The 13,081-nt window shown below is 42.7% G+C and overlaps 1 protein-coding gene across 4 annotated transcripts in view; it reads left to right on the forward strand.

The window, feature by feature from the left end:
- Window positions 1–776: 776 nt before the first annotated feature.
- The window catches only part of LOC121539680 (protein FAM184A), a 129,965-nt gene continuing 117,660 nt past the window's right edge, over window positions 777–13,081 (forward strand). For 3 of the 4 annotated variants that reach the window (XM_041848353.2, XM_041848352.2, XM_041848354.2), the window contains exons 1-3: window positions 777–1,156; window positions 10,356–11,210; window positions 12,390–12,525. In XM_041848353.2, coding sequence (XP_041704287.1) covers window positions 980–1,156; window positions 10,356–11,210; window positions 12,390–12,525 — 1,168 coding nt within the window. In that variant the 5' untranslated portion in view covers window positions 777–979. The remainder of the gene's footprint in view (window positions 1,157–10,355; window positions 11,211–12,389; window positions 12,526–13,081) is intronic. The other variant, XM_041848355.2, reaches the window with a different exon arrangement.

A 13,081-nucleotide genomic window follows, 5' to 3' on the forward strand; every position in this document is an offset into this window, starting at 1 on the left:
GCCTAAATGGTCAACAATGTTTTTTGTGTTTGTACTCCTATCATTTACTGCACCCCACATAATTGCCTGTATCGTGTCACAGTAAAAGTGGATCCATTCTACTCAGGAGCACTTTCAGTTGCCAAATCCAATATGAAAAACATGCTGAACATTGTGCAATACAAATGGGCTAAATAACAATGGGATTTAAATGTGTTTTCTAACATTTATAATACTTTGTATTAATATAATTATGAATAGTATTATTATAAATAATGTTTTGTTATTTGTATTACTTTTAATAATAAGGCTTTTAACAATTTTCCTTTTTTGACATTGTTAAACAAAATTCTGCCAACATTTCCTAATAAAATGTGGTCCTCTGTAGCTCAGCTGGTAGAGCATGGCGCTTGTAACGCCAAGGTAGTGGGTTCGATCCCCGGGACCACCCATACACAAAAATGTATGCACGCATGACTGAAAGTCGCTTTGGATAAAAGCGTCTGCTAAATGGCATATTATTATTATTATTAAAATGTTACGAATTTCGACCATTAGTGTGATTTTTTACAATTTTCATTGCAGGACTTTTATTTTGAAGGGAAATCGCCGAGGTCACTGATTTATTTTTGCTAGGTCTTGCTTATTCTTTCTGGCTTTTAAATATACATTCCTTCACCCTAGCAGGGCATAAAGTTGCGTTATTCCGTTATGCTGATGTAGTCGATCATTTGACCAATGACAACAGCTGTGATGGGCCGGGCTAAATGTTTAACCCGGCCCACATTTAACCTCTCCCGGTTCCGCGGTACGCAGCGAGGATTATCTCGCGCTCTTTGCAATCTGCGCTAGGTACCCCCCTATTCCGGGATTGCGAGTACTATCACACCAGTAATTATCAACAGCAAAAGAGAATGCCACAACGACTAAACATTAGTTAACCTGGTTCCCAGGAACCGTTTTCTGGCTGGACCGTCGTGACAGTAGCGTGTGTGTGAAGATGGCGACTGGAACGGGTTGGCAGCAACCGTACAATACCGCATCGGGCAATCCATGTATTATTACCAGTACAGGGAAATATAATTCATGGAACATGTTTTACGAGGCAGGTTTAACGATGGAATATACTCAAGACCTGCATCTGAAAATGAGTAAGAAAATAGCACAATTGACGAAGGTTTGTTGATGCGCACGTTTTCTTCTTGCAAGCTGTCACAGTACAGGCTCATGCGTTTATTTGTCCTGCTGGCAATAGAAATTATGTAATTCACTATAGATTCACCTAGGCTACAGTGTCTGTGTGATATGATTAGCAGAATTTAGTAAAGGCTACGTTGTTACAGTGAAAATCACACTGATGCTGAAGAAAAGCATTTAAATGTCCCTGGTGGAGTGGTCACTCATCGCTAAGGAAATATACAATTCAATGTTATTGTTGTCCTACCTAGGAATACTGTCATTCTGTTGAGGGCTGATACATTTGTGAACAGCAGGAAATACATTGTTTTACATAATTCCTGAAAGATGGTCTGTTATTATATCCTGTATGGATTAAATAGTCGTTCCATGTCAGCTACAGTAGGCCATAAAAACATTTAACTGACAGGATATTACTTTTGAATTGTTGTTTTCTGTTACTAGCCTTCAGAAAGTATTCACACCCCTTGACTTTTTCAAAATGTTGTTGTGTTACAGCCTGAATTTAAAATGGATTAACTTGAGATTGTGTGTCACCTGATCTACACACTACCCCATAATGTCAAAGTGGAATTTTGTTTATAGATTTTTTACAAATTAATTAAACATGAAAAGCTGAAATTACTTGAGTCCTTCCTAACTCAGTTGCTGGAAAGGGAGGAAACCGCTCAGGGATTTCACCATGAGGCCAATGGTGATTTTAAAACAGTTACAGAGTTTAATGGCTGTGATAGGATAAAACTGAGGATGGATCAACAACATTTGGGGCAAACGCAACACATCACTGAGTACCACTCTTCATGTTTTCAAGCATAGTGGTGGCTGCATCATGTTATGGGGATGCTTGTCATCGGCAAGGACTAGGGAGTTATTTAGGATAAAAAGAAACGTAATAGAGCTAAGCACAGGCAAAATCATAGAGGAAAACCTGGTTTTGTCTGTTTTTCAACAGACACTGGGAGACAAATTCACCTTTCAGCAGGACAATAACTGAAAACACAAGGCCAAATATACACTGGAGTTGCTTACCAAGATGACATTGAATGTTCCTGAGTAGCCTAGTTACAGTTTTGACTTAAATCGTCATGAAAATCTATGGCAAGACTTGAAAATGGCTATCTAGCAATGATCAACAACCAACTTGAATGAGCTTGAATAATTTTAAAAAGAATAATGGGCAAATATTGTACAATCCAGGTATGCAAAGCTCTTAGAGACTTACCCAAAAACACTCACAGCTGTAATCGCTGCCAATCATGTAGCTGTAATCGCTGATTCAAACGTATTGACTCGGGGTTAAAAATGTATCTAATCAAGATATATTAGTGTTTTATTTGTCATGATTTTTTTTTAAATCTTAGAATTTTTCTTCCACTTTGACATTAGAGTATTGTGTGTGGATCGTTGACAAAAAATGACAATTCAATCAATTTTAATCCCACTTTTAACTTATAACAAAATGTGTAAGAAGTCAAGGTGTGTAAATACTTTCTGAAGACACAGTAAAGATTTTCGCATACCACAGACCGATATATTAATAAGGGGAATTCCATCAAATATACAGAACTTTTGTCTAATACCTTACTATAAGTACTGTAAAAACGGGATAATATTTGGTGTAATTATTGGTATCTTCATTGTAATGGAAAATTGTGAATTATGCAGTAATTTTTTGTTTTATCAAAAGGAAAATACTCTGAAACGTTTTACTGCAGCATACTGTAAATGATGGTGTATTGTTGGAAAATGTTGTGGGTGGGGAAAAAATTGCTATATTTTGAATGGTACTGTAATTCCACCCCACAGAATACAGTACCTTACCGTATATTTGGAGCGCCAAAAACCTTTTGACCACTAGTGGGTGCATGGTATTGTTGTTTCCGGCTCATTAAAATATTTTCAGGTGTGCCTTGTAAGAGGATATATTTGTTACACCCGTGAGTGAGAATGCTGTACCAATTTAACTCCTATGTGGTTATAGTTCCCCATCAATTTAAAATGTATAGGGGACAGATTGGAGTGGCAGCAAGACTTAAACCTTAAATGGTTGAGCATTTTGCTGTGTCCTTTTGGTCTGTTTTGTCCTGTAGTTGCTGCCAGTTTGGAAGCCTTTGTTAAGGCCTCTAGAAATGCAAGTGGTACAAAACACCAAATATTAATTAATATTCTGTAATGTTTGTTAACACTTTACCTAGCAGCCAGCCAACCTGCTTGCACCAATCCCTTTTATAATAAAAATCCCTTTAATTTATTCATCAATTCTTTCATTCATTCCGATAGCATTTACTTTTTTTTTTACAGTATAATACAGTACATTTTACAGTATTGTACTGTGTGTCATTACACAGTACTTGCTTTGATACCGTATTTATATTACAGTAAGTGTACTGTAATATGAAATACAGACTTTTACTGCCACGAGCTGCCTGTAAACTACTGTCAAATTCCAGGTAACCCCTTTACAGTGTTTTTTTATGCAGCACCCACCAACAAGCTGCTTGCTTGGCTAGTGGGAATGTCCTGAGCCAGCATAGAAAGGATTAAGAAAGGATTAGGAAGTGTATCCTCCTCCGCACATCCTCATACCCATATCATGTTAACACTATACTTGAACCCTTTGACATTTGGCCTAAAAACGGTCATAAAAGTGGCGTAAGGGATGTTGTTAACAGTCATGACAGATGATGACTGACTTTGGCAAGTTGACACCAGCTATCATGGCTGTTTTCTGTTGTTTCAGTGTTAAGACAATGTTGTGTGTAGCCTTTATGACTAAGCATTCAACTAAAGCGAACATTTATGTAACAATATCTAATTTCATGTCCTCCAAAGCTTTACTGATCAAACTCTCAAACTAATTCTCAAAATGCATCATGAGGGCAATTGTTCTGATGCTATTCAACCAGTGCCAGTGGGGTACACATTACATGTATTCTGTGGTTGTATAGATGAAGGGCAGGGTCATATTCATTAGTGCACAACAAACCATTTTGCAAAGTTCATGTAGTCCCTCCCATTTTCGGTCCATTTTCTGTCGTTTGGTGTCTAGTGAATACCACCCTGGTGACTGGAATCAATACAGATAATTATATCCCTTACTGTTCTGCAGAAAGAATACAAATGGCGCCATCTGAAAAACAATGCTTCCTTGTTAGTAGTGAGCCATTGAGATCTTACATAATACAGACATTGGGTATCATTATTGTGGAAACCCTCCACAACTGTTTTTTCTGCTGAAAAGGGGAATAATCTTTCCCTCATCTTTCCATATTTGGCTTGTATTCAATAACTTGACACTAGTTTTACCAGATATACACTACATTACCAAAAGTATGTTGACACCTGCTCGTCGAACATCTCATTCAAAAATCATGGGCATTAATATGGAGTTGGTCCCCCCTTTGCTGCTATACCAGCCTCCACTCTTCTGGGAAGGCTTCCCACTAGATGTTGGAACATTGCTGTGGGGACTTGCTTCCATTCATCCACAAGAGCATTAGTGAGGTCGGGCACTGATGTTGGGCGATTAGGCCTGGCTCGCAGTCGGCATTCCAATTCATCCCAAAGGTGTTTGATGGGGTTGAGGTCAGGGCTCTGTGCAGGCCAGTCAAGTTCTTCCATACCGATCTCGACAAACCATTTCTGTATGGACCTCGCTTTGTGCACGGGGGCATTGTCATGCTGAAACAGGAAAGGGCCTTCCCCAAACTGTTGCCACAAAGTTGGAAGCACAGAATCGTCTAGAATGTCATTGTATGCTGTTGCGTTAAGATTTCTCTTCACTGGAACTAAGGGGCCTAGCCCGAACCATGAAAAACAGCCCCAGACCATTATTCCTCCTCCACCAAACTTTACAGTTGGTACTATGCATTTGGGCAGGTAGCGTTCTCCTGGCATCCGCCAAACCCAGATTCGTCCGTCGGACTGCCAGATGGTGAAATGTGATTAATCACTCCAGAAAACGCGTTTCCACTGCTCCAGAGTCCAATGTTGGCCGACGCTTGGCATTGCGCATGGTGATCTTAGGCTTGTGTGCGGCTGCTTGGCCATGGAAACCCATTTCATGAAGCTCCCGACGAACAGTTCTTGTGCTGACGTTGCTTCCAGAGGCAGTTTGGAACTCAGTAGTGAGCGTTGCAACTGAGGACAGACTATTTTTATGTGCTCCAGCACTCGGCAGTCCCGTTCTTTGAGCTTGTGTGGCCTACCACTTCGCGGCTGAGCCATTAGTGCTCCTAGATGTTTCCACTTCACAATAACAGCACTTACAGTTGACCGGGGCAGCTCTAGCAGGGCAGAAATTTGACACGCTGACTTGTTGGAAAAGTGGCATCCTATTGCGGTGCCACGTTGAAAGTCACTGAGCGCTTCAGTAAGGCCATTCTACTGCCAATGTTTGTCTATGGAGATGACATGGCTGTGTGCTCTATTGTATACACCTGTCAGCAACGGGTGTGGCTGAAATAGCCGAATCCACTAATTTGAATGGGTGTCCACATACATTTGTGTGTATATATAGTGTACAGTGAGGGAAAAAAGTATTTGATCCCCTGCTGATTTTGTACGTTTGCCCACTGACAAAGAAATTATAAGTTTATAATTTTAATGGTAGGTTTATTTGAACAATGAGAGACAGAATAACAACAGAAAAATCCAGAAAAACGCATGTCAAAAATGTTATGAATTGATTTGCATTTTAATGGAGGAAATTAGTATTTGACCCCTCTGCAAAAGATGACTTAGTACTTGGTGGCAAAACCCTTGTTGGCAATCACAGAGGTCAGACGTTTCTTGTAGTAGGCCACCAGGTTTGCACACATCAGGAGGGATTTTGTCCCACTCCTCTTTGCAGATCTTCTCCAAGTCATTAAGGTTTCGAGGCTGACAGTTGGCAACTCGAACCTTCAGCTCCCTCCACGATTTTCTATGGGATTAAGGTCTGGAGACTGGCTAGGCCACTCCAGGACCTTAATGTGCTGCTTCTTGAGCCACTCCTTTGTTGCCTTGGCCGTGTGTTTTGGGTCATTGTCATGCTGGAATACCCATCTACGACCCATTTTCAATGCCCTGGCTGAGGGAAGGAGGTTCTCACCCATGATTTGATGGCACATGGCCCCGTCCATCGTCCCTTTGATTTGATGCGGTGAAGTTGTCCTGTCCCCTTAGCAGAAAAAGACCCCCAAAGCATAATGTTTCCACCTCCATGTTTGACGGTGGGGATGGTGTTCTTGGGGTCATAGGCAGCATTCTTCCTCCTCCAAACACGGAGAGTTGAGGTGATGCCAAAGAGCTAGATTTTGGTCTCATCTGACCACAACACTTTCACCCAGTTCTCCTCTGAATCATTCAGATGTTCATTGGCAAACTTCAGACGGGCATGTACAGGATCTCACAAAAGTGAGTACACCCCTCACATTTTTGTAAATATTTGAGTATATCTTTTCATGTGACAACACTGAAGAAATGACACTTTGCTACAATGTAGAGTAGTGAATGTACAGCTTGTATAACAGTGTAAATTTGCTGTCCCCTCAAAATAACTCAACACACAGCCATTCATGTCTAAACCGCTGGCAACAAAAGTGAGTACACCCCTAAGTGAAAATGTCCAAATTGGGCCCAATTAGCCATTTTCACTCCCCGGTGTCATGTGACTCATTAGTGTTACAAGGTCTCAGGTGTGAATGGGGAGCAGGTGTGTTAAATTTGGAGTCATCGCTCTCACACTCCCTCATACTGGTCACTGGAAGTTCAACATAGCACCTCATGGCAAAGAACTCTCTGAGGATCTGAAAAAAAGAATTGTTGCTCTACATAAAGATGGCCTGGGCTATAAGAAGATTGCCAAGACCCTAAAACTGAGCTGCAGCACGGTGGCCAAGACCATACAACGGTTTAACAGGACAGGTTCCACTCAGAACAGGCCTCGCCATGGTCGACCAAAAAAGTTGAGTGAACGTGCTCAGCGTCACATCCAGAGGTTGTCTTTGGGAAATAGACGTATGAGTGCTGCCAGCATTGCTGCAGCGGTTGAAGGGGTGGGGGGTCAGCCTGTCAGTGCTCAGACTATACGCCGCACACTGCATCAAATTGGTCTGCATGGCTGTCGTCCCAGAAGGAAGCCTCTTCTAAAGATGATGCACAAGAAAGCCCGCAAACAGTTTGCTGAAGACAAGCAGACTAAGGACATGGATTACTGGAACCATGTCCTGTGGTCTGATGAGACCAAGATAAACGTATTTGGTTCAGATTGTGTCAAGCGTGTGTGGCGGCAACCAGGTGTGGAGTACAAAGACAAGTGTGTCTTGCCTACAGTCAAACATGGTGGTGGGAGTGTCATGGTCTGGGGCTGCATGAATGCTGCCGGCACTGGGGAGCTACAGTTCATTGAGGGAACCATGAATGCCAACATGTACTGTGACATACTGAAGCAGAGCATGATCCCCTCCCTTCGGAGACTGGGCCGCAGGGCAGTATTCCAACATGATAACGACCACAAACACACCTCCAAGACGACCACTGCCTTGCTAAAGAAGCTGAGGGTAAAGGTGATGGACTGGCCAAGCATGTCTCCAGACCTAAACCCTATTGAGCATCTGTGGTGCATCCTCAGACGGAAGGTGGAGGAGTGCAAGGTCACTAACATCCACCAGCTCTGTGATGTCGTCATGGAGGAGTGGAAGAGGACTCCAGTGGCAACCTGTGAAGCTCTGGTGAACTCCATGCCCAAGAGGGTTAAGGCAGTGCTGGAAAATGATGGTGGCCACACAAAATATTGACACTTTTGGCCCAATTTGGACATTTTCACTTAGGGGTGTACTCACTTTTGTTGCCAGCAATTTAGACGTGAATGACTGTGTGTTGTGTTAATTTGAGGGGACAGTAAATGTACACTGTTATACAAGCTGTACATTCACTACTTTACATTGTAGCAAAGTGTCATTTCTTCAGTGTTGTCACATGAAAAGATATACTCAAATATTTACAAAAATGTGAGGGGTGTACTCACTTTTGTTGCCAGCAATTTAGACGTGAATGACTGTGTGTTGTGTTATTTTCAGGGGACAGCAAATGTACACTGTTATACAAGCTGTACATTCACTACTTTACATTGTAGCAAAGTGTCATTTCTTCAGTGTTGTCACATGAAAAGATATACTCAAATATTTACAAAAATGTAAATGGTGTACTCACTTTTGTGAGATACTGTATATGTGCTTTCTTGAGCAGGGGGACCTTGCGGGCGCTGCAGGATTTCAGTCCTTCACGGCGTAGTGTGTTACCAATTGTTTTCTTGGTGACTATGGTCCCAGCTGCCTTGAGATCATTGACAAGATCCTCCCGTGTAGTTCTGGGCTGATTCCTCACCGTTCTCATGATCATTGCAACTCCACGAGGTGAGATCTTGCATGGAGCCCAAGGCAGAGGGAGGTTGACAGTGCTTTTGTGTTTCTTCCATTTGCGAATAATCGCACCAACTGTTGTCACCTTCTCACCAAGCTGCTTGGCGATGGTCTTGTAGCCCATTCCAGCCTTGTGTAGGTCTACAATCTTGACCCTGACATCCTTGGAGAGCTCTTTGGTCTTGGCCATGGTGGAGAGTTTGGAATCTGATTGATTGATTGCTTCTGTGGACAGGTGTCTTTTATACAGGTAACAAGCTGAGATTAGGAGCACTCCCTTTAAGAGTGTGCTCCTAATCTCAGCTCGTTACCTGTATAAAAGACACCTGGGAGCCAGAAATCTTTCTGATTGAGAGGGGGTCAAATACTTATTTCCCTCATTTAAAATGCTAATCATTTTATAACATTTTTGACATGCGTTTTCCTGGATTATTTTGTTGTTATTCTGTCTCTCACTGTTCAAATAAACCTACCATTAAAATTATAGACTGATCATTTCTTTGTCAGTGGGCAAACGTACAAAATCAGCAGGGGATCAAATTCTTTTTTCCCTCACTGTATCTGTCAGACACCATACTGACGCTATTTCACCTATATAAACTCTGAGTGAGGCCATATCATTGCATAGTGTTTCATTTGTGTTAGGAAGTTGACACGATTCTGTATGAGCCAGATGTTCACCTTGGATTGAAAAATCGATTTACACATCTTATCCAAATCTATTTGTTTTTGCATGATGAGGACAGTCACAAAGAAATTCCTATCTCAGCAAAATGAATGAAAGAGGATGTATGGAGTATGTTCGTGCTCTGTTCACATCTTGGGATGTGTGGTTGCTGTTTGATGATGCACTCATGTTTTGGAACAGTGCCCCATTGGCCTCTCTTATTGACAGAGACCCACAATGCCCATCACTTCAAAGAGATAACCTAATGTGATCTGAGAAAAGTTTGATGTCCTCTGATGCTCTGGCCTTGCTCTTTCTCGGGATGTATTCCAAATGGCACCCTATTCCATATTTATCACACTACTTTTGAAAAGTAGTGCACTATAGAGGGAATAGGGCGCCATATGGGATGCAGACTTGGTTTCTGTCGCTCTCATTCATACATACTCACTCACATAAACACTCCCACATACCTATGTACTAACATACATACTCATGTACACACACACTGGTACACACTCCTCTGGCATACTTTCAACAACACTACCCTTCTCATCGTGTGTCAGAACAGCTTAATGTGATTATACAACCAATCAATCAAAACTAGCTAATGATCTCAGTCGTAAACACATTGGATTAATTAATGTTTTGCAGGGGGGTAGAGTTGAATGTTAGTCTTAGTGGAAGGAAAAGTCTGCAAAACAGTGAGTCTGCCCAGTAGCAGTGGATTTCCTGGGAAATAAAAACATTTAAGATGAATTTATGATCATTCAGAACAGTTGACACATGGCTGCAAGATTCGGCTTTGAAGCAAGTCCTTTGAGCAGCAATAGAAAGCCAATCAGGGAATTTAGTTATGGAGTGACCTGGCAAAAGTGAGGAATGTAGCACAAATCAGCAACATCGTAGATGAGGTAAACAGGCAGAGCCATAAGGGTGTGTTCATATCTAAAGCTTTTGTTTTTAATTAACAATTTCCTAATTTGTTAGTTATGTGTCATCTATGATTTACTAACTTTGATTAGATATTCATCACAATCTCTTTTGATGCTGTAAGGATCCTTAACTCTATCCTCATATTTTTCCTCTTCCTTCTCTTCTTGCTCTAGGTTATCTACGCCCTCAACACGAAGAACGACGAGCATGAGGACGAGATGGAGTCGCTGCGGGAGGCCCACGAGGACGAAGTGCAGCACATTGTGACGGAGACACATGACAAGATCATGCAGTATAAGAGCAAGATGGTCGACGAGGTTGACCTGAAGCGCCGTCTGCAATCGCTGGAAGAGTCGGTGGAGCTGCACGAGCACATGAAGCGGCAGGCACTGGCTGAGTTTGAGATGTACCGCCAGCGCATGGAGGACTCGCAGCTGTGCACCGAGGCGCAACACACGCAGCGCGTGGTCTCCATGTCACGCGAGGTGGAGGAGATGCGCCGCGACTTTGAGGAGAAGCTGCGCTCCTTTGGCCAGGCGCAGGCCCAGTTCGAGCAGGACAAGCGGCGGGCCATTGACGAACTACGCGCTGCCCACCGGCAAGAGGTCCAGGAGTTGCTCCACAGCCAGCAGAACCAGAGCGCCAACTCCACTGTGGATCAGGAGAAGCTGGCTGAGCTGCACAGGGCCGAGGTGGAGGCCCTCATGGAGCGGGTGGAGGAGCTGACCAAGGGCAAAGTACGTCTGGTGGAGGAATACGAAGCCAAGCTCACCAAGGCTCAGGGCTACTACGAACGCGAACTGGAAGCCATGAGGCGCACACAGCAGCTGACTGCCGAGAAACTGCTGGCCTGGAAGAGGACGGAGGTGGAGCTGAGGAAGGAGTTCCAGGTGCAGGAGGCGGCGCTCCAGAGGACACTGGGAAAGCTCCGGGCTGAGCTGCAGAGGGCACAGGAGGAGGCGAGAGAGAGCAGGGACAAGACCAACAGGCTGCAGGCTTCCCTCACCAATGCAGAGGGCATCATTAAGGTAAAATTCTTATGCATATTCATGTGTGCGTTTTTGTGTCTACAGCCCTGTTTGTATGTGTTTCCGGTATGATTCATTGTACATTGGTATAAATGCCTACACGTAGAAGCGGGAGGATTTGCAGGCAGAGACAAATACATGGGTTATCAATATTTATCCTATTTCCAGACAATATAGCCTATAGCCCAGGGCTGCCCAACCCTCTTCCTGGAGATCTACCGTCCTGTGGGTTTTCAGTCCAACCCTAATTTAACACACTTGATTCTACTTATTAGCTGCTCAACAAGACCTTAACTAGCTGAATCAGAGTTGGACTGAAAACCTACAGGACAGTAGATCTCCAGGAAGAGGGTTGGGCAGCCCTGCTATAGCCAAATCATATTTTGGAAGTTAATTTCCTTGGAAAGATATCTGCCCCGTGCTCCTCCTTCCATTCATACACATGTATCCTACTCTATTCAATTGAGACCACACAGGCGTACTCGATCTCGCACGCCCATTAAGAGAGTAGACACTTGACTTAAGCTATGTTTGGCATATACTGTACCTTTTAGGAGCTGGACGATTTGCAGGCAGAGACAAATAAATGGGTTATCAATATTTATTTCCAGACAATGTAGTAAACTATAGCCAAATCATATTTAAGAAGTGAATTTCCTTGGAAAGAACTAAACTGCCCTGTGCTTCTCCACCAATGCATATAGCCTACTCTATTTAATTGAGACCACACATATAGGCACACTTGATCTCGCATGCCCGACTAGGAGAGGAGAGTAGGGTACTGAACTTCAAGCATCGAATGTTGAGAGTTTGTGAATAGTGCGGTCTGACCGCCAGCTCCTGCCTGCAGCATGAAAAATGTAGATTGTGCCGCAATGATGTCTGTCTGGGCCTGCGGTATCCGCAAGAATGCAGCTCTACCTGGAGCTCTGGAGTCCAGAGTACTGATGGTTCTCTTTTATCCCTGGTAGTTTATTGATTGATTCATGTCACTGATTGGCCAGAGATTCCATTTACCAGCTGTGAAATAATAATTGATTATATGGGAAGAATGAAAACCAGCAATACTTTTGACCTCAAAAGATTTGACAAACTATACTACAGTACTTCAAACTAAACTACAGTATTAAAGCGTTCTTGTTGCTGTTCCTTGACCTGATCCTTGACCTGATGTCTCAGAACTTGCACAAGCAGCTGGAGGAAGCCATCCAGGATGGGGAGATCTGGGTGATGCAGCTGAAGGACACGGAGTATGAGCTGGAGGGGAGCCGAGATCGAGTGCAGCAGCAGGCTACTGAGATCCTCCACAAAGCCAGTGAGATATTAAACCTCCATTTTGCTTGAGGGTTTGGAAAGAGAATACTAATATGCATTGCTAATTGGCATAATGCTGCCTGTTGGTTTGTAACTGTACGTTTTCCTGGCATAGGGGGGGATAGTGAATATAAGCTTGTCTGGCCAGATAAAAGAACATGTTCTTTTTTGACGAAAGAAGCCTATGTACGTTTTCTTTCTTTAATAGTTTTTTTGTGTGCTTATTTTTTCCCCCTTATTCGCACAGGACTAGTATTACTAGAGAACATTGGTTATGTAATTATTACCCCAGAATATCTGTTATTCCAGAGGACGATTCGTACGGGATAGTTTTTTCCAAACTGCCCCCTGTAATTAAATATATATATATATATATATATATATATATATATATATATATATATATATATATATATATATATATATATATATATATAATTTTTTATTTTAACCCCTTTTTCGATCTTGTCTCATCGCTGCAACTCCCAAACGGGCCCGAGTCATGCGTCCTCCAAAACTTCACCCGCCAAATCGCGCTTCTCAACACCCGCCCACTT

The sequence above is a fragment of the Coregonus clupeaformis genome, unplaced genomic scaffold (assembly GCF_020615455.1).
Source record: "Coregonus clupeaformis isolate EN_2021a unplaced genomic scaffold, ASM2061545v1 scaf0307, whole genome shotgun sequence".
Lineage (NCBI taxonomy): Eukaryota > Metazoa > Chordata > Actinopteri > Salmoniformes > Salmonidae > Coregonus > Coregonus clupeaformis.